At 35.2% G+C, this 23,572-nt stretch overlaps 1 protein-coding gene across 2 annotated transcripts in view; it reads left to right on the top strand.

Annotated features, from left to right (window-relative positions):
- Positions 1 to 18,276, top strand: part of LOC138692321 (small G protein signaling modulator 3 homolog) — a 77,753-nt gene extending 59,477 nt beyond the window's left edge. Inside the window, exons 12-17 of one of the 2 annotated variants that reach the window (XM_069815478.1) lie at positions 2,333 to 2,512; positions 5,062 to 5,172; positions 10,795 to 10,962; positions 12,546 to 12,688; positions 14,057 to 14,217; positions 16,915 to 18,276. In XM_069815478.1, coding sequence (XP_069671579.1) covers positions 2,333 to 2,512; positions 5,062 to 5,172; positions 10,795 to 10,962; positions 12,546 to 12,688; positions 14,057 to 14,217; positions 16,915 to 17,107 — 956 coding nt within the window. In that variant the 3' untranslated portion in view covers positions 17,108 to 18,276. The remainder of the gene's footprint in view (positions 1 to 2,332; positions 2,513 to 5,061; positions 5,173 to 10,794; positions 10,963 to 12,545; positions 12,689 to 14,056; positions 14,218 to 16,914) is intronic. The other variant, XM_069815479.1, reaches the window with a different exon arrangement.
- Positions 18,277 to 23,572: the final 5,296 nt, after the last annotated feature.

The raw sequence follows: 23,572 nt of genomic DNA on the forward strand, positions 1-23,572 counted from the left end.
GAATAATTACTGTACATATAACACATAATATAAACAAACTTATATCTAAACATCACAGAAAAATACTGATCTGCAAGAAAGCTGATGGCTTTATTGCTATGATACCAGAGCATTGGCTACCAACCAACTATATCTAACTTGCATGCATAACCCATTGGAACAAAGCAAATTCATTTATTTATATGTCGTTGTTTTTATGGAAAATTGCTATGTGACAGTACAGAAAATAATTTTTCAGGAGGAAGAAAAAATTAATTAAAAGTCAACGAGTGTAGATAAGAATATGAAATAATTCGGTAGAAAACATTAGTGAATAAGATGAACATAAATGGCACCATCGAGTATCAGTGTATTGACATTTAATTAATTAATTAGGAGGTTTCATAAAAAGAACGATGATACATTGTTTCCCCCTGGTCTATCTTTAATTCTTCTTCTCCTGCTTCATCGATTTTACTGGGAACCTGAAACATAAAGGAGAAGGGCAGTATCAACAAGGAACAAAATAATGTTAAGTGTGTTGTTTGGGTAAAGGGAGATAAGTCATAAAAATGAGTTTGGAGATAAATGAAAATTAAACTTTGGACCCTTATCTATACTAATAATAAATCTGTAGCCGAAATTTTTCTGGTAATTTTCGATTTTCCAAAAATAATTGATCCTAACATATATAATTAACCGCCCTGAAACCAAAAATCGCTTTTTTGAAATTTTTGTTTTTATGTCTGTCTGTCTGTCTGTCTGTCTGGATGTTTGTTACCTTTTCACGCGATAATGGCTGAACCGGTTTATATGAAAATTGGAATATAAATTAAGTTCGTTGTAACTTAGAATTTAGGCTATATGGCATTCAAAATACTTCATTTAAAAGCGGAGTTATAAGGAGGCCTGAATTAAATAAATCGAAATATCTCGCTTATTATTAATTTTCATGAAAAATATTACATAACAAAAGCTTCTTTAAAAATAATTTCCGGTAAGTTTTATTCCATTCAAAATTTTTATAGAACTGATATTTAATGAGATAAATGAGTTTCAAAATTACAATAACAATGCCATCTAAGGCGGTGTAATGAAATAAAAAACAAATGACTTCGTCTGTAAGGGGCCTTGGACATCAACAATCGAAAGCTATGAAACATACGATAGCCTACAGAGAATGTTTCTGTGTTTGTATGAAGTAATATCGGAAGCTAATTTAACCAATTTGTATAATTTATTATTAATTCACCATTGGAAAGTGTAGTTTCTCTAGATGGACATAATGCTATAATGTTATTACAGTAACTTCTGAGTGAATCGAGGACAGGTAAGATTAAAATAGCTTCTTATGCACAGAAAACTTGATAGGCATTCGTTTCCTGTATTTCCTAAAATAATTTTTATGACCAAATGAGTGGTCTCTGGATCAAAATGATCGCATTTTAATTTTTTTAATACAATTTAAATTAAGTAATATAATAAACTATTTATCCTTCTATCAAACACGAATGTTCCCTGGATCAAATGTCCTATTTTAATTATGTAATTACTTTATATTTATTTCTAACGGGTGCAGCGGAGTGCACGGGTACGGCTAGTTGAAAATAATTTTCTACACAAATAAAACATATCAACTCCTAGTATTCTTTTTATTTTTGCAAACTCACTTGTATAATTTAACTTGTGTGTTCCTCTGGGGAACAAAATTCCATCTGCACTAAAAAAAGACTTATTCCCCTTTACCCGAACACCACAGATTGTTTATGAAATGTGCATTAAATCTATCCTTTCTTCCTTCTGCATATTGACATTCTAGTATGTAATATTGAATAGTAGAGGATTGCTCAGCCTTATAGGCTTTGACGGCAACAACTTTTATCAATTTCACTATGCTGCCATCTAGCTACTGCAAAAGAAGTCACGTTATAACTCTCATTTGAATTGCATGGAACGACTGTACTTCCGTCTAGCAGTCATTCGCAATTGACAGAGGCGATCCTGGTGGTTATTCCCTTCCACATGTTACCATTTTTATCATGGGGATGGCCAGTCTGTTATATATGCTTTGATAGCCAGGCCAGCTCTGGATAAAAACTTGAGCATCCCCAACTAACCTCACTCTACATAGGCCTTCCCAAAGTTTATCTGACTATACATTATTTTCTAGCTGTTGCTTGTACGTAATTGCGTTGTTTTTCTCCCACAGAAATACAGTGATTGGTTAAAAAAATACTGTTTAATTTATTTGAAGATAATTTCTATATAGGCCTTCCCAAAGTTTATCTGTCTATACTATACCATATTCTTTAGCTGTTGCGTTGCTTGTAATTGCATTGTTTCTCTCCCACAGAAATACTCGTAGACTTGCGCGAAGCAATTCTGCAGGTAGCACGTCATTTCATGTCTATGGATCCAAAGCTCAGCAAGGTGGCGCTGGTACCAGATTACAGCATGGAGAGTCACGCACACGACCATGATAACTATGTCAATGTCTCTCGTACACGAAAGCGACGTGCGAAGGCCTTGCTCGGTGGGTACGAATTAGAGACTTCAATAGTCGATAACTTGAAACCATGTTTCATAAGCCATTCTTCACTGACCTTCTTGTAAGGCAGGGCAAGAAATAGCTTCATCTTTCAGATCTGGTAAAACGTATCTTTTTGAAAGAACTGATTCCCGGTACTGTAACTTTGGATTTATTTATTTACCTACTTATTTGTTTACTTGTTTACATTTGTTTATTTATCTTACTATTTATGTATTTTAGTTTATTTATCAGTGCAGAGTTTTTTTCAAAAGTAATGCATAATTGTGATTAAGAGGAGATTTTTGACAAAAAGCTCAGACATGTTAAACCTTATATTTGGAAAGTAATATTTTTAGCGAAATAAAATATTTTTGCGACTATGTTATTCAAGTTCTCATCCAAATCAGCCACTTATTTCTCAGTCAACTGAGTAGTATAGAAGCAAAAATTCAGAGAATGTGGACATAGAGACATAAAAAAGATAATTTTTTGTTAAGAACACCTTGTTTTATTTTGATTAAAAAAATTGTATTCTCTTTCAGATTATATTAAAAAACTATAGAGTGACATTTAAAAATGTTCTTGATGACGTAAATTGCATAACAATAGTCACAAAAATATTTTATTTTGATAAAAATATTCCTTTCTACAGTACAAAATTTGTTTCCTTTTAGGTGTAATAGATCAACTATTGATCAGATTTTTTGTATTTGACAGAGATTGAAGAAAAATGGGAGTATAAAGGCACAGTACATCATTATTCACAGATTGAAAAAGGCATATGACTCGGTTAAGAGAGAAGTTTTATATAATATTCTTATTGAATTTGGTATTCCCAAGAAACTAGTTTGATTAATTAAAATGTGTCTCAGTGAAACATATAGCTCAGTCCGTATAGGCCAGTTTCTGTCTGATGCTTTTCCAATTCACTCCAGGCTAAAACAAGGAAATGCACTATCACCTTTACTCTTTAACTTTGCTCTAGTGCCATTAGGAAAGTCCAGGATAACAGAGAGGGTTTGAAATTGAATGGGTTACATCAGCTGCTTGTCTATGCGGATGACATGAATATGTTTGGAGAAAATCCACAAACTATTAGGGAAAACACGGGAATTTTACTTGAAGCAAGTAAAGAGATAGGTTGGGAAGTAAATCCAGATAAGACAAAGTATATGATTATGTCTCGTGACCAGAATATTGTACGAAATGGAAATATAAAAATTGGAAATTTATCCTTTGAAGAGGTAGAAAATTTCAAATATCTTGGAACAACAGTAACAAATATAAATTACACTCAGGAGGAAATTAAACTCAGAATAAATATGGAAAATGCCTGCTATTATTCGGTTGAGAAGCTTTTTGTCATCTAGTCTGCTCTCAGAAAAGGTGAAAGTTTGAATTTATGAAACAGTTATGTTACCAATTCTGTATGGTTGTGAAACTTGTACTCTTACTTTGAGAGAGGAACAGAGGTTAAGGGTGTTTGAGAATAAGGTGTTTAGGATAATATTTGGGGCTAAGAGGGATGAAGTTACAGGAGAATGGAGGAAGTTACATAAGTCAGAACTGCACGCATTGTATTCTTCACCTGTCATAATTAGCATAATTAGGAACATTAAATCCAGATGTTTGAGATGAGCAGGGCATGTAGCACGTATGGGCGAATCCAGAAATGCATATAGACTGTTAGTTGGGAGGCTGGAAGGAAAAAGATCTTTGGGGAGGCCGAGACGTATATGGGAGGATAATATTAAAATGGATTTGAGGGAGATGGGATATGATGGTAGAAAGTGGATTAACCTTGCTCAGATAGGGACCGATGGTGGGCTTATGTGAGGACAGCAGTGAACCTCCAGATTCCTTAAAAGCCATTTGTAAGTAAGTACAATACATAATTTGACATTTTTTAGCTTTCTGTCTCAAATTGTTTCATTCAATTTTAATTACGGTTGTGCCTTACTTTTGAAACACCTTGTATATCCTTTGCATATACTGTATTTATTTGTTTGTTTGTTTACATTTTTTATTTTGTATATTCATTTATTGACTCTGTTTAATTATTTATTCATGTTCTTATTTATTTATTCACCTTTCACATCAAAAAATGTGCAGAATATTGAAGTGTGGTCAAGTTTAGATAAGTTTAGCAACACCTTTATTGTCTATCAATCCACGTAGAGTTAATAGGTAGCCGTGAGTATCCATCATGTGCTAGAACCAATGTGCTTGGCTGAAGAGTATGGCGAGGTGACCATTCCTAGAAAATATAACCTCATCTTATTATGGCGTGGCAACCTCCCTTGCAAAATACGTAAATGAAGTTACATTTTAGAATTGTATTAAACTTAATTAACTTGTCTGAACGTATTAAGAAAATAAAATAGTTGTTAGTGCATTTCGATGTATTTTTAGTCCTTTAGCATTTTTTCTTGTAAACTTTCCTTGCAGAACATACAGGGAAGATAGTATTAATGTTAAATCCCTACATATAGTGAACTGTGTTACACACAGCATAGTGCCCATTATAATGCGTTGTTTTCTCTTTCTAACAGATTTTGAGCGGCATGACGATGATGAACTCGGCTTTCGAAAAAATGATATCATAACAATAATCAGTCAGAAAGATGAACATTGTTGGGTTGGCGAATTGAATGGATTGCGAGGTTAGTATTATAGACATGGCACAGTCCAAAAGTACAATCATATTAAATAGATACCTTAAGCTTACAGTAAGGTAGTCTTTCTTAAACTGGGTATCGCAACCCCCATGGGTTCGTGGTGCCATATTAAGGGAATTCCAAAATAAAAATAATTAAATTTGAGCAAAAGAAATAGGCTTATCAGTTTGAACTAGTCCCTCATGTAAATTATTATTATTATTATTATTATTATTATTATTATTATTATTATTATTATTATTATTATTATTATTATTATCATCATTACTATTTTTATTATTATCATTACTATTATTATTTTTATTATTATTATTATTATTACTATTATTATTATTATTATTATTATTATTATTATTATTATTATTATTATTTTATTAACATTGCTTTATAAACTTTTTTGCAGAAGAGTTTTTTTTTTTATGTTTTGGAATTACACTTGCTAAGTAGTTTGAGAAACTCTGATTTAAGATGTTGGCAGTGAAACCAAATTATTTCACATGGCTGCCATGATGGTAAGTCCCACTAGTGGCCTACATATACCATTTGGCGGTGTGTTTAATGGTTTTTAACTGTGTGAACACACGCTTTTGGTAGCAGTGAAATGCGATTTATTTCTATGGGCTTTCACATAAGGCTGAGATCCTAGTTATAACATATACAGCAGTAATGTATGTATTTATTTACACTGCAAGTGGGCAAGCACCTGGTGGCAGTGGTATATACAATATTAACAATACACAATAAAATGATAACCAATACACAATAAAATTTACAATACACAATACAATTTTACACACAATACAATAATAATACACAATACAATTTAACACAATAATAATAAAACATAAAATAAAATACCTAATTTTACAATACAACCTACATAATTATCTATAGGTCCTACATAAGTTTCAATAGTCTTTCACTTTACTCTCATCTCATTCCCTGTAGTGGCACTATGACGCATTTCACTGACACTTTAGCACACATTTCACTGACACTCTGTAACACATTTCACTGACACTATAGAACACATTTCATTGGCGCTATAAATTATCACTGATCGGAACTGTTCACTGCACTGTAAAACCATAACTTCACTGACTCACCTCGCTTCACTGATACAACAGTTCAAATAAGTCAAATAATTACACCCTTATGCATACTGTACTTATAAACAGAACTACATTTAAACTAAACATTTCTAGTCTAAGGCCCTCTTATACGCTATTTTTAAATAATTTACAATTCAAGCCAAGGAAGTAAACTCGTCAGCCTAGATAAATACATGTCACCTTAAAAAATTAAATGTTGAATGTCACCTTAATTTTAATTTTCACTTTATATACAACTTTTTAAATTATTCTTGAATCTCCTTAAGGAAGGACAGCCCTCAAAGACTGCTGCAGGTAGGTCATTCCAATCATTTATAGTTCTATTTAAAAATGAGAATTTACCTACATCCGTTTTCTGTTTCCTACATTTGATTTTAAAATCATGATCGTTCCTACCATAGTACGTTGGCTTTTCTAACCGAGCCGTTATGTCTACCCATGCTTTCTGACCTAGATGTGCTCTATACAATGATGTTATTCTAGTTTTCCTACGTCTGTTTTCCAAAGTTTCCCATTTAAGTTCTTTTATCGTATCGTTTCCATCTTCTCTTTTACCTTTAACAAATTTCGCTGCCCTATACTGGATTCTTTCTAAGGAATTTATCTGGTATATTCTATAGGGATCCCAACATGTAGTTCCGTATTCCATTAACGGTCGCACTAACGTTAGATATGCTATTTCCCTCGATTTGGGGCTAGCCTTTCTCAAGATTCTCATAATAAAGTGAAGTGCCCTCCATGCTTTACCCGTAACATTATCAACATGCTCTCCCCAAGAAAGTTTGGAGTTTAAATACACTCCTAGGTATTTACAACATTGTTCTTGCGGAATTACAACACCACTGAATTCGTACTTAAGACTAGTTTCCTCTCGGGTTTTACAAAATGTTATAGATTTACTTTTAGAACCATTTATTTTCATCCTATGCTTTAACGCCCAGTTATAAATTTTATTCAAGTCTGTTTGAATAGCATCTACATCTGAATTATTTCTAATCTTTCTATAGATAATGCAATAGTAATAAAAAATCCCAAATGTTATATTCCATGACTGAGTGGTTGATGAAATTTATTAAATTGATGACATTTAACAATAGAATGAATAAGAATGCTTCTCAATTTGATACCCATTTACGATTCAGATTTCCATACAGCCCTGACATACTGGTACAGAGTCAGACATAGATCGTACTTTCTTATCTTGTGTCCACATAAAAACATAATGACAGTAAAGACATAAACACTGTTTGAATTTACTGTGTCTTATACCCAAGATCTCCTCCTTGTTCAGATATAATTTAAATTAATTTTATTATGTAAGTTTAATGCAAGTATAAATGTAGTTTGGCTTATACTCCATTCTAGAGTGGTTTTGCGTTGTTTCCAAATGCATGAATTCCTAATATGTGAGATTTTTATGTCCGTTGTTCCTATCATACATTTTGGATGCCATTATAGATGTAAGTTATATTCATATTGGGAATAGTTTTGTGTTGGATTAAGAAGTTCTAATGTCTGTAGAAAATTTCGCAGACTTTACTCAAAAAGAGGGAGAACATCAACTTCGTTTTAAGTTTATACAGGTTAAACCGTAAGTAATGCCATTAATTTCAAGGGTTTATTCTCTGAGATATTTCAACAAAAAAGTTTAATACAGTTTTGCTCGTTTTGGCTTCCTTCTCGAGATAAAAGTTATTTTATGTGAAACTTTTCATAGGGTATTTTCGGAAAGGTTTTGAATGCTCAGTCAATTTATAATTATGTATTATGATAATAAATTATAGAAAGAATTTTAATTTTGGCCTTTAAATGTGCAAGAATTTGATCCGAACAAATGTAACATTTTAAAATTCCTTTCCAGAACAAAAAGTTACATTTGTTCAGATCAAATTTATGCATATTCAAAGGACAAAACTAAAATTCTTTCAATCATTTATTATCATAATACATTGCTCTCTTAAATTTGCTGAGCATATTGGGAATTAAATCAGTGGCTTTCCGAAAATATCCTGTGAAAAGTTTCACATAAAATAATCTTTATCTCGAAAAGGAAGCAAAAATGAGCAAAATTGTATTAAACTTTTTTTGTTTGAAATATCTAAAAGAATAATCCCTTGAAATTAATGACATTACATACGGTTCACCCGGTATAGTATATGAGTGTAAAATATATATATATACATTTCTTTTCTTGAAAGGAAGAACTTCCATATCTAAGAATATTATGAGGATACAATTTAATTGCTCAGGAGGCTTACATTCTTAGCATTTTGCACGATAAAAGGATTGAAAAGTCCATATAATTAATGTATTGAACCAAGTGGGGCTTACTATTATGGTATTATGTGTATTTCGATCGACTTCAGCATATTCAATACATCAAGGTGTATGAAGAAACTCGATAATATAGGGTTTTTCAAAAGTAAGAGGTAACTTTAATTGCTAATATTTTTACACAATCTTAAAAATTCTACCACTGTCTTATTACACAATAAATGAATTTTTTTTTGTCACCTTGACAACGAGTTTGGTTGTTTCTCATCATTTTTGTGGTCGTGTCAATGGCCTGCAAGATCACCAGATATTAACATAGCATTGATTGTGGGACTATTTGAAGGAAAAGTGTTATTTAGCAAACCTAGGCTACGACAATTGAAGACCTGAATTGACAAACATTTCAAGTCCGAAATTGACCTAATTTGACTTTTTATCTGACATGTTGTGTTTTACATAAGCTATATCCTGCAAAAAAGAATATCCTAAATCTGAATCTAAGCCTGTGTTTTTAAATCCTACAAATATTTATATCAATACTCTTATATTGCAAGCCTTTGTAGTTTCCTTGCTATCCTGAACAATTTACTTCACTGGACTTGGGATATTTGTCAGTTCATGTCTTCAATTGATGAGTTCATCGCACACACTGTAGCAGATATTCCAGAACACAAACTCAGAAGCCACTGGTGTGACTCATCCGGTTAAGGCACTTGCCTGCCGGTCTGAAGTTGCGCTCGGGCGTGGGTTTCTTTCCCCACTTGGGCTGATTACCTGGTTGGGTTTTTTCCGAGGTTTTTCCCAATCGTAAGGTGAATGCCAGGTAATCTATGGCAAATCCTCGACCTCATCTCGCCAAATACCATCTCGCTATCACCAATCTCATCAATGCTAAATAACCTAGTAGTTAATACAGCGTCGTTAAATAACCAACTAAAAAAAAAAACCTAACTCAGGGCTGCTGTATACAGCATTGAAGAGAGGCTGTTAGTTGTACAAGAACAAAATTATGGACAAATACAGCATCTATGTTGAAGTTACGGCAATGAGTGTTGATGCAAAAAAGCCTATTTCTTGTGTAATATACCAGTCCCAAAATTTTTAAGACTGTGTTGAAAATATGAGGATGACGTGAATATGTTATGAGAAAATCGACAAACGATTAGGGAAAAAACAGGAATTTTACTTGAAGCAAGTAAGGAGATAGGTTTGAAAGTAAACCTTAAAAAAAAAAAAACAAAATATATGATTATGTCTCGTGACCAGAACGTAGTAGAAAAAGGAAATATAAAAATTGGAAATTTATCCTTTGAAGAAGTAGAAAAATTCAAATATCTTGGAGCAACAGCAACAAATAAAAATGGCACTCGAGAGGAAATTAAACAAAGAATAAATATGGGAAATTCTTGTTATTATTCGGTTGAGAACCTATTATCATCCAGCCTGCTGTCAAAATATCTGAAAATTACAATTTATAAAACAGTTACATTTACCAGTTGTTCTGTATGGTTGTGAAATTTGGACTTCACTTTGAGAGAGGATCAGAGGTTAAGGATATTTGAAAATAAAGTGCTTAGGAAAATATTTGGTGCTAAGAGGGATGAAGTTACAGTGGAATGGAGAAAGTTACGCAACTCAGAACTGCACGCATTGTATTCTTTGCCTAACATAATTAGGAACAATTGTTATTAGAGGAGAAAGGAACATTAAATTCAGAAGTTGGAGATGGGCAGGGCATGTAGCACATATGACTGAATCCAGAAATCCTTATAGAGTGTTAGTTGGAATACCTGATGGAAAAAGATCTTTAGGGAGGCTGAGACGTAGATGGGAGGATAATATTACAATGAATTTGAGGGAGGTGGGTTATGATACTAGAGATTAGATTAATCTTGCTCAGGATAGGGACTGATGGCAGGCTTACGTGAGGGCGACAGTGAATTTCCAGGTTCTTTAAAAGCTATTTGTAAGTAAGTAGGAAATATGAGCAATGAAAGTTACCTCCTAATTTTTTAAAAACTTATATATGTATGCTTTGGTGCAATCACAGCACAGCATTCTAACATACAGACTAAATAGTTTATGTTTCTAGTACTTGCTATTAGTTCTGAAATTCGTAAGTTAATCTTTTTACAAGGGCAGTGAATTTTTAAGTGTGTTAATTTCTTAGCATGGCAAGAAAGTAATGCAGGGATTCCATGTGGTAAATGTGTTATTCCAGGCTGGTTTCCAGCCAAATTTGTTGAACTGCTAGATGAGCGCAGTAAGCAGTACTCGTGTGCAGGAGATGACAGCGTTTCTGAGGCAGTTACAGATCTGGTGAGAGGGACCCTCTGTCCTGCAGTGAAGCAGGTATTGGAGCACGGCATGAAGAGGCCAAATTTCCTAGGCAAGTTTTAAGCTAAGAGGTACAATGAGCTTATATTTTTGTAAAACATATATGATAATGAACTTCCAAACTCTGTTGCTCTCTCGACATGACCAAAAAAAAAACCGCAAATGAAATAGGAAAATGTTGTGTGATTTGTTATGGCCTCCACATATGGAGAACACATCACAAACTCCAAGCACAGCTACAGCAACATAGACACAGACATCGAAATTCTACATATCCAACCAAAAAACCAGAACTAAACACACTAGAACAATATAAAATACAAGGTGGACCGCTCGAATGTACCTAATTTCAATTGTATGTGACTGGTGAACGGTTGAAGATAGAACCTTACAGTAATGTTTATATGAAAGGAAGACTCAACAAGTTTCGAATCCTGTTGGTAGATGGTGCACAGACTCGGTTTCTTTTCGTAGATTGTATCGATTGTCAAAATGACGACACCACAGATGAAAGCGCAAACTGTGTTGTGGGATGCGGAGTTTAAATCGATTGTTAAAGCTCAAAGGGAGTATCTGCAAGTGTTTAACCATGATGCTCCAACTGCTAAAAGCATTAAGAAGTGGCACAATACATTTTTAACTACAGGATCGGTGTTGAAGAAGCATGGTGGTGATCGTAGAACATCCAACGGAATGGTTGCAAATGTCCAAGCTGCATATGAGTGAAGCCCACGGAAGTCATTAAGAAGAGCTTCGCGGGAACTTGAAGTACCAAAATCAACATTGCAACGAATTGTCCACAAACGTCTGAAACTGTACGCATACAAAGTGCAGTTAATGCAACGTTTGGAGCCGGATGACAAACCCAAATGAGTGGAATTCGCCAATACGATTTCTTTGTCGGAGCTACGTCAAAGATAAAGTGTATGCCACCCCAGTCAGAGACCTTCGTTATCTTCGGGAGCGCATCATAGAGACTATTAAGAGCATTCCAGAAGACATGCTCCAACGTGCTTGGCAAGAAATCATCGCCTCGATATCGTCACAGTGACAGCTGGAGCTCACGTAGAGATATTGTGATGTGCATATCGAAACTTGTTGAGTTTTCCTTTCATATAAACGTTTCTGTAGGTTTCTATCTTCAACCATTTACCAGTCACATACAATTGAAATTAGGTACATTCAAGCGGTCCACTCTGTATACAGATACACAAAAACATCTGACAACAAATACTCAATACACAACTGAATTTCAGAACACACACTACTTGACTCCACACTACACAACGCAAACGCATCCCCAACAGGAGTGAAGACCCTGGAAGATGCAGGCACTCAACAGTTCTGAAGATGGCTCCCAAGCCGAAACTAGTCAACTAGATATTTCTAAACTTAGAAGTAACCACCATATAATGTATTCCTAAGTGACATAGTGTTAAAAGTTGTGTAATCAAGATGCAGTCTATATATAAAAATATGTATATTATTCGGAAATAGAATATTTTGTGCCATTTCAGTATAGGAACGTGTGATTGAATGATAATACTGTATCTAGAAAAATCTTGGATAATGCATTTGATACAATACAAAAACTGTGATGTATTTTGTTGAATTATGATTTCTAAATGAATGCAGGAGGTCCCTGCCATCCATGGCTGTTCATCGAAGAGGCAGCAACTAAAGAAGTGGAAAGAGATTTCAATTCAGTGTATAGCAGACTGGTGTTATGCAAGACATACCGATTAGACGAAGATGGCAAAGTACTCACACCTGAAGAAGTAAGTAACATGGTATACAAAATCAAGGAATAAATTACACTAGAGATAGTAAAGTCAATGACAAAAAATAACGGCCTCCCCTCATACTACTCCATTACACCCTCATTGATGATTTCCCTCACGATTCACTTTGATGTACAGGTGCAGTGTATGAGTGCTATAAGAAGGAGGTGTCGCCCACAATAGAAACACTTATAAAAATAATGCAGGCGTGAATATTTATGAACTTCCTTCCAGAAGAGAAGACCGTTATGTTTTGTTTCGAAGTTTACGTTTACTGGTACCATTATTTCCTAGTAAGTGTAGTTATTTTATTCCTCAGACACAAACATTTATCATTTATAACTTTAACTAAACATTTGTATGATGATTTTAAATTTATTTTGCATAATTTACAATAATTAAAAATTGAGTTATGTGTGTATCTAATGCGAAAGGGTTAGCAGTGAAGTTATTCTCTTTCTTTCTTCCCAATATATGGAGGTGATATCTTGAAAATTCTGGAGTGCTGTTCAATGCTTCAGATGTTTCATGTCCATTTCTTCATGTTACGGCAAAGAGGGCAATGTGGTGTTGGAAATATGCCTATTCTATGCAGATGTTTGTCCAGATAAAATCATGTCCAGTAAAAAGCTGGAATATGGTATCAGCGGATTTACGAGGCAATTCAGGAATTTGATTAGGGTTCTCCAAAAGTTCCTTAAGTCTACAATTTTCATTCATCAACTTATAATAACTTTCATTCATTTTCTTCTTTAGTATTTGTTTTATTGATTCATAAGGGAATGCAGTTGTTGTTTTCTATTTAATTTTGAACCCTTTTTAGCCAGCATATCGGCTTTTTCATTTCCTTGTATATTACAGTGTGCTGGAAAGCATTGCATGTAACTAATTTTTTTCCCAAGCTTTTGAATTTCCAAAATCATAGAATGTATTTCTTTAATTTTCTTCATTTCCAATCCTCATTACCCCTTCATCAACATTTCTCATCTATCATCCCATCATCTCTCCTCAATTGCCTGCCTCCTGTCCAACAAAGTAGCCCACTCGACAAAGTTGTGTTCAGTGGGTACAATGGTAAACCACTGTAATGTGGAAAATGCTGAAAAAAAATTGTATAGTGGAAACAAATTACTACATACTGTATGTGGCTGTCGAGAGAAAAATGCGTTTCTCTGTTTTCCATGTATATTTTTCGAGGAGACTATTCGTCTCGCCAAAGGGCTGTGTTACAGATCTTGTGAATCTTAATGAAAAAAAATGAAAAAAGCACGAAAAATTAAATTTATTATTATTAATATTATTGTTGTTGTTATTTGTTGTCGTTGAATTGTCACTAAATGCCACTGATTTATATTGTTATTGCAGCTCTTATACAGGTGTGTACAAGCCATTAACCTATCACATGACAATGCACACGCACAAATGGATGTTAAGCTACGCAGTTTGGTGTGTCTGGGTCTGAACGAGCAGGTACTCCATCTCTGGCTTGAGGTTTTATGTTCCTGTGTTGAAGTTGTTCAGAAATGGTGAGTTCTTCGTGCATTAACTATACATAGTGCTTCATTTAACAATATAATACGACGGAGTAATCAGGCCGAAAGCTCAGAAATGCGCATAGATAAGGATGGTACAGAAAATACAGCTGTCTAGGGGTACTATAGCAACTAAAAGCTTGAAAACTGGGTATTACACAGTAGCATATACTTCCTGTCTCCTTTATTTTCTATAACTGTTACAATTGAGTAATTGAGGCAGAGTACCTAGTACATTATTTTTCGGCATCACTAATAACTGGTGCATTATTTTTCGCCCATCACTAGTAACTGGTACATTATTTTTCGGCATCACTAATAACTGGTGCATTATTTTTCGCCCATCACTAGTAACTGGTACATTATTTTTCGGCATCACTAATAACTGGGGCATTATTTTTCGCCCATCACTAGTAACTGGTACATTATTTTTCGGCATCACTAATAACTGGTGCATTATTTTTCGCCCATCACTAGTAACTGGTACATTATTTTTCGGCATCACTAATAACTGGTGCATTATTTTTCGCCCATCACTAGTAATTGGTACATTATTTTTCGGCATCACTAATAACTGGTACATTATTTCTCGGCCATCACTAGTCTAGACAGCATGGAATGAAAGAGACAAGTACAGTATAACCTTTTTTAACGAATCTCTTGGAGACATCCTTGCTCCCAATTAATGATCTGTCACTTTTCTCAAAGTTCCCTGTCAAGGACGTGTTTGCACGATTGAGATCTAGTAAAATAACCATTATAATTATATCGATCTTCTTTTAAGAAAACTTCAAAAGAGTAGTCTGGTTTCCCTTTCCAATGTAACACATTGAAAGGAGTTGTCGTTCTAGCAAATCGATATTGACAAGGACCCTCATCCATGTCGAATGTCAGAATTTCTCAAAAACGAGTTGTGCGCAAATTCATTCATATGTGTTCTATAGAAGTCGGAATTTCCTTGAAGCAAGGTTTCTTAAAAATCGGGAAATCAGTAACATTGTTTTTACAACAATTTGCCTGCACTTCTGAAACCATTCCTTAAAAATGGGAATGTTAAAATAAAGTCTCACTGTTCCAGAATTTTTCCTCGTGAATTATTTTTAAGCCCATTTTTGTATGATAAATCATACACAAAACTTCTAAAAAGATGTAATACCATATTAGTAGGTTTACCATTTTTATACAGTATGCGGAAAAACAGACAATACTTTTAGGGGGTACTGTTGAAATCTCCTTGGTCAGACTAGACTCTGAATGGACTTGTACTGCACTTCTTTTCCAAGGTTACTTCTTCGTCGTGCAGACCTCCTTCCAGATCGCAGCGACTATTGCATATAAGGCAAGAAATTAAACGCTGACACTAGTGGCCCAACACTTTTTAGGAACAAAAGCCTAGGAACTCTTTTACTGGAAGAGTATTCTTGAGGTGCAACATCATAAAATTAGTGTTATGCGAAGACATCTACGCAGGTGTAGCAGATTTCTCAAGGCACCATGCCATAAAGTTAGCGTTAATTACTTATAGAAATACCTCGGTGGCATGCAAGCTTTAAATTAACAATCACAACTACTCCTGAAGTACCAGACCATGGTTTTCAATAAAACAACGAATGGACAAGCGTTTAAGCAAAGGATACTAGATGCCAGCCACTACTGTTATGCCAGATACCAATATCAAAATGTTTTTCAAATAGCTAATATTCTCCATTTCAAAGTATATTAAAGATCTTCATCTTACGATGTTTGGGTGACGTATATACGTCCGTTGATGTGACATATTAATTAATTAAATACTATTTTAGTCACAATCATGCCATGGTATGAAAGAAAAATTTCACAACCTCGAGCGGGAATCGAACCTGCGACTTCCTGGTCTCCGGTCAGGCGCTCTACCACTGAGCTATCGAGTTCGTCTCACGCCAAAGCCTCGGAATTATCCTTTCATACTGGCGACTCTGTTATAGAGTACTGTCCATAGCGTCTGATCTAGTCAGCACTGCTTATGGCTGGAAAGAAACTTTACAATGTAATCTTCATCTTACGATATTTGGGTGACGTATATACGTCCGTTCTTTCATTCCATGGCATGATTGTGACTATAATAGTATTTAATTCATTAATATGTCACATCAACGGACATATATACGTCACCCAAACATCGTAAGATGAAGATTACATTGTAAAGTTTCTTTCCAGCCATAAGCAGTGCTGACTAGATCATCAGACGCTATGGACAGTACTCTATAACAGAGTTGCCAGTATGAAAGGATAATTCCGAGGCTTTGGCGTGAGACGAACTCGATAGCTCAGTGGTAGAGCGCCTGACCAGAGACCAGGAAGTCGCAGGTTCGATTCCCGCTCGAGGTTGTGAAATTTTTCTTTCATACCATGGCATGATTGTGACTATAATAGTATTTAATTCATATATTAAAGACTATTTCAACATAATTAATATATTTTCGAGTCTGTATTTTTTTCTGGTACGATAACAGCGAGTTTTTATTTTAGACGGTATGGCGTACTGCCCCGTACCGGCCCAACTATCAGCACTGATTGCTAGGGAAACATAGATAGCAGATGAGCAATAATTTTAGTATTGTTTGTTTTGCCGCATATTATACATGTTGCGCTTTCATGAAGGAATTACATAGTGGAGGTTGTAGTGACTATAATTTGTGGTTTATTGCGCAGGTATCAACCATGGAGTTTTATATACAGCCCAGGCTGGGTACAGATCAAATGCGAGCTTCGAGTTCTCTCCCAGTTTGCATTCAACTTGAATCCAGACTGGGAGCTGCCTGCTAGGAAGGAACAGTCACAGCCTCTCAAAGACGGAGTCCGGGACATGCTAGTGAAGCATCACCTCTTCAGTTGGGATCTCTAGGGTTCAGATTACTGTCTCTTCAGCTGGGATCTGTAAGCTGAATGAGCCTGATATCATGAGATGTTCCTCATCAATCCATCATTCCAGAGGTGCATTTTGCTCACGTATATATTAACAATTTTAGAATGAATTAATCTCCTACTAACAACTGACATATTTAAGACATGTGACCAAGTCACCTTCCTGTGACCATTGAGAGTGGTGAGTGTCTGACGTCAATACTTTTGAATGTATCAAGGAAAATGTTTTATATTCTGTTTTCATTTACTGTAATGACACATTTCACTGCCTCTCTGATGTTGGCAAGCATTATAAAGTTACTTAACGATTTGTATCAGTATAACTTTTTCTTTTTTTAGATAAATTTATTTGATAACATCTAGTTACATGTTCAGAAATATGACGACATTAAAATATATGGTTGGAGTGATGTTAACAGATGGCAGTGTAATCCCACCAACCCTTTTTAGCAGACCATAGCAGTAATTTTTGACATGTGGATCGCGACAAGATCATCTTGGCTATCTGCGCTTGTGCGGAATGCATGGACTTGGTTAATAGAAATCTAAACTAACCAAACCTAACCTTCGTATATGCAAGATGTGTAACCGGAGCATGAAGAGAACCTTTTTTATTTGAGCTTGATTTGATCTGGAATTTACACACGAAAATAAATTCAGGTAATAATCATGCTGACACTGCATAAAAGGCCCGTGTATATGCCACAACCAAACTGTTCCTCCTAATTTTTTGACGTGAACGTCTATAAGTTCGGTCCTGTGCTAGGGTGTCATCCCAGAAAGTCGAGTGACACATTTTCAGGCAAGTTTTGCCACATCCATAATTTCTAAACTATACAACATATTCCAATGAACTAAACGGCGGTCGACAAATGTAGGATCAATGTATCAATGACTTTAAATTGGAGCAGGTGATGTCATCTAGCGATATATGGGAGAGGGGAAGTTGTACGAATTGGCGGGTCATGTGGCAATGTAACTCGAGAATACAAAGCGATAGAATGTTCGCAGTGGTGTCAATTCGTAACGACGAAAGCTACGATATCAAATGAGCAACAGTCAGCAGTTGACAATCTAAATTGGAAAAACTCGCGATTGAAGTTGAGTGAAGAAAGAAAATTCACAATGTCAAGGCAAATGCAGTGCAAAATGGATGCAGGCACTGAGTAGCAAACGATATAGCATGATGGTTACTATAACAACTGACCATGTTTACGCTCAATGCATACAAGATGGCTACTCCCAGAAATCTCAGTACAGCGAAGATATATCTGGATTTGAGGGTATCTGGAAAGAAGAGATGTTGATTGTCACTGCTCATTTTTACCTTAATAGTAGTTCTGTCAGCAATGAATTCACGCATAAAACTTACAGTTTTGTCTCCAATAGAGCCTACCCCGATTTTTTGGTCTGTTATTTAACAATGCTGTATCAACTTCGAGGTTATTTAGTCTATGAAATTGGTGATGGCAAGATTAGGGTGATGATTCTCCATGGGAGTACGTGACATTCGCCTTACAATTGGGGGAAATCGTGGAAAAAGTTAACATGGTAATCAGCTCAAACGTGAATCGAACTCACGTCCGAGCACAGCTCCAAATATGCAGGCAAACAAGCCTAATGTCTGAGTTATGTTAGTGTCCTCGGCACAGCGGTACTAGAAGTCATTTTTTTTTTTTTCGTAGAAATATTACATTGTAACATTGCCAACAAAAGTAACCATTTGTAGTTTAATGTAATGGAAGAAATCAAACGTAATGAAAATTAATCCAAATGAATCTGTCCTAGTTTAAAGGAACTTACTCTGCCATACATAACCTAACCTTCATTACATACATAGATTATCCTATTGCACTTAACCTACACTATTTATACTAAACTAATCTAGAGAAACTTAACCTAACCTACAAAGCCCACCTAAATTAGCGTAAAGTAATAAATCAGCCCAAAATAATTAAATTGTTTTGTCAGGGAATTCACATCAAAATTTGTTGCTTTCTTTTGCCAGACGACTTCTGATTCTTCATGTACTTATTGCACATGTCAGGGTGGACACTGAGTCTTTCTCTGATTATGATCAATTATAACTTAAAAACTAACTTAGATAGAAAAATGAAAGTTACGGAATTATATTGTTTGGTTTATAGAGTTTCTTTCCTTATGCATAACACTGCAATACATTACAGTTCAGTACCAAAATGGCGTCTGTGCAGGAAAAATCGTAATACGTTTTGTGATATCATGAAACAAGGTAGCCCATTACAGTTCAGCGACACTTGCAGAGGGAGTATGGTCGAAATCCACCAGATATGAAAGCCATCAAAGGGTGGTATGTAAATTTTAAAAAGACTGGCTGTGTTGGAGACCAGAGAAGTGGTACACCTGAAGTGACAGATGAGACATTTGATGGTGTGCACACAGCTTTTGAATGCTGTCCGAAATAATCGACATGTTGTGCCTCAACTTAACTTGGCGTACCTCAGAGTACTATGATTTAAATGTTGCACAAATAGCTGCAATTTCACGTGTAAAAAATGCAAATCATCCAAGATTTGTTGCCAGATGACCTTCCCAAAAGTGCTGCATTTGCTGCAGATATTTTGGAACGAATTGAACAATGCAATGACTACCTTAAGCAAGTTTGTTTTTCGGACGAGACAATCTTTCACACCTCCGGGAAAGTCAACAAACACAATGTTCGAATTTGGGGGTCAGATTGGCGATTATTGATTAGACATTCTCCGAAATGTATGCTTAAAAACTTTATAAGTTGAGGTATAATTTTCTGAAAACCGCATCCTTGTGTTTAGCGTAGTTTTTCAGTAATAAATGTTCATAATCAGGGAAAGACTTCGTGTTCATTCTGTAAACTCATTGAACATTTGTTCACAAATGAAAGGAATAAACTAGTCAAACCAGAACAGAAGTATCAATATGTACTCCTGTTGTGTGTGTTCATCAAAGACAGTTGAATACGTGTTCTCGTCCACCAAGATATCGTGGCAGTTACCATGGCAACCATCAAGCAAGCAGCCAACATGTGGCCCATCATAGAGCGGCAAAACATACTATAGTTTGATTTTTGAGTGTTGGAAATTGTGAAGAGTTTATATACATATAAATGTGGTATACAGCGTACTGAAACTGTGAATTTTATTCTTATTTGTGTAATCTGCATTTATTGCTTGCCTCCTGAAAGGAAGTAAGCTCGTGTATGTACTACGTAAACAATAGTTCTGTACACTATGATACAACTTCTCATTACCGATACATAACCGTTTATTCATACGTGACGGGTTGTGTGAGTCCTATATCTCAGGCAACTTCAGGAATGTACAAACTTTGAAGGTTCCCTATTTTAAATTTATTGTAGTGTTAATGTATGTGTAGGTCACTGTACAGAGTATGACGTTGTGTTTATAGAACTGGTATTTATTATTGTAAATAACTTTATTGTATGTATATACATTATATAGGTATCCTTGATCTGCATTGCATTGTCTGCTAACCAGTTCCCATATTGTAAGAGTAAATTGAATATTGTTCCCAAGTATATAGTAAAAAGACATATGCTGTGCCAACATATTTTATATTTATATGTATATATATTTTTTTAAAGTGAGTTTAATTTTTAAGTAGTATCTAGTTGTAGTGTATCTAATGTGTAGTTCTTAAAAATAAGACAATTGTTTTAATTAGTATTCATTTACTTATTTGTTACTCTGACCGTCCATTTGCACTTTGTAACAGAAGTACATTGGTTTGTTAGAAAAGTAGTGTACATTATTTGCTCGCTTAATTGCCGCTATTTTTATTCTATGTAGTTATGTACACTTCGTTTCGTTGTTTGTGATCACATAACGTAGCATCCATTAAATTTTGTTTTATAATTTTGTGTGTAAAATTATATTTAATATTATTTATTAATACATTTATGTATTCATTATCTTGTAGAGAATGCTTTGATTAAAACTGTAGATAAACTAAACCATTTACTATTCTCTAATTAAGTAAAATATTGTTTTATTTATTTATTTTATATAAAATTACAACAAGACTTAAAATAACGTTCTTAATTGTATTTATATTTTATCTGATTTTAATTTATGTAGTACAATTTTATGAGCACAGATGCACTTTCAAGACAACTTTTATCAATTTCATTATGCTGCCATCTAACGACTGCAAAAGAAGTCACGTAATAACCCTGATGAAATTGCATGGCGTAATAGTTTGCAGCAGTACATCCATTTAGCGGTTATTACCAATAAAATCATTTTCAACAGTGGAAGTCCTAGTGATTGTACGCTTTCATATGTTGCCATTTCATAACATGGGAATGGTCAATCTGATATACAGTGTGAGCATAAATGATTGCCCTAGTTACGAAAATTATTTGTGGTCTAACGATTTAACATAGAAAATATTTAGATATACAAGTAGATAGAGAAACTCTCCAAGTTTTTTTAACATACCTTATAGGTGCTCGATGTGTGCTCCCCTTGTGACCCTGCAGACATCAAGCCGGTAGTCCAGTTCGTCCCATACATGATGAAGTGTATCCATGTCGAATGCAGCGATGGCATTGATGATGTGGCTCGTAGTTCTGGCAGATTTTCCGATAATGGAAGTGCAAAAACAGAGTCTTTAACATACCCCCACAGGCAGAAGTCATACGGTGTTAAGTCAGGGGGACGTGGAGGCCCGGACAAGATCTGCATGTCGACTCTCCCTGCACCACCAATCCATCTGTTTGGCAATCGGTCTTTTAGAAATGTCCGGACTTCGTTATGGAAGTGAGGTGGAGCGCCATCTTGTTGATACATGAAATGATCACTATCACTCTCCAGCTGTGGCATCAGCCACTGTTCTAACATATCCAGGTAAGAATGTCCTGACACGGTGGGTTCGAGAAAAAAGAAGGGGCTGTACACCTTGGAGTTGGAAAGTGCACAGAAGACATTAAGTTTCGGGGAATTACGAATGTGCTCCATGTAAGCCCGACCAGGAGATTTTCTTTTACACAGGCATCTGTGGTCACTAATTGATTGTACCATCGTCTAATGGTCTTGGCATCTCGTGGATCATTATCATATCTCACTCGAAAATGTCGCTGCACAGTTATAACGGAATTTGTGGAATGAAATTCCAACGCTACAAATGCACGCTCAACACCAGTCGCCCTTTCTGTAAACTCTGTAAACTCAGGTCCTCTACCGGTAAGAAGTGGATAATTTCAAATAAAACTTTGAGAGATACCTTATTTGGTAATATTAGTACCATTGTTGTATCATTCACGGTTTGTCTATAAAAAAATCCCCAAACTAGGGCAATCATTTATGCTCATCATGTACAGAATGGACTAAAAGTCGCTTTCCCCAGTATTCGTTCTTAGGTTTCATATGTATACACATATACAAATGTCATAACACACAATAATACTATACCAATTTCCTTAGGAAATCCTTTTACACACTGAGACTGAGGAATTTTCCAATCTCACAACTGAGGGTATTGATACTTTTAGTTTACCACGAGTGAGGATTATTTTACAAGTTACTGTTATAATGTTTGTGAAAATTGCAACACCAAGAAGGATACATGTGACTGAAATGAAATTGATGCCACAGATTAGGTACATGACAATACACAAATGATTAGAATTACAGAACTGCACCTGATCTGTGATCGTGAGATTTCAGTATGGTGTGAAGCCTCCATGCACTGCAATCAGAGCCTGTAAGCGTCGTGGCATGGAATCAAACAGGGCCTGGATTTGTTCCTGGGGAATTTAATGGACGACTCATGCACTTATCTTCCTTTATTCAACACTATGTCCTTCCGTGTCCATTCTTTTCTCTTATCACTTCATCTATTTTATACTTTAATTATCTGACACTATTTATAATCCTAAAACCTATCTAAATCTAATTCCCCTATCCATAACACTTCGTTTACTGTTAAGTTTAGTCTCTACTTTCACTACACATACTATTCATTACTGTTTCTATCTCTTCCTTGTTTTACATAAAATATTTTTCTTATACTCTATAGATTTGAGGGAGGGGGGATATGATGATAGAGACTGGATTGATCTTGCTCAGGATAGGGACCAATGGCGGGCTTATGTGAGAGCGGCAATGAACCTCCGGGTTCCTTAAAAGCCAGTAAGTAAGTATACTCTATCCCACCTGATACTACATTCCTTTCTTTTCTACTTCTTAATCCTTACCGACATGTAGGCCCTATCATGATTAATTCCTACTCCTCACTCACTTTGCATTTTACATCACTTCACTATTTCATTTACTACCTTTACTTACTTACTGGCTTTTAAGGAACCCGGAGGTTCATTGCCGCCCTCACATAAGCCTGCCATTGGTCCCTATCCTGAGCAAGATTAATCCAGTCTCTATCATCATATCCTACCTCCCTCAAATCCATT

Source organism: Periplaneta americana, chromosome 2, assembly GCF_040183065.1.
Source record: "Periplaneta americana isolate PAMFEO1 chromosome 2, P.americana_PAMFEO1_priV1, whole genome shotgun sequence".
NCBI classification, from domain to species: Eukaryota; Metazoa; Arthropoda; class Insecta; order Blattodea; family Blattidae; genus Periplaneta; species Periplaneta americana.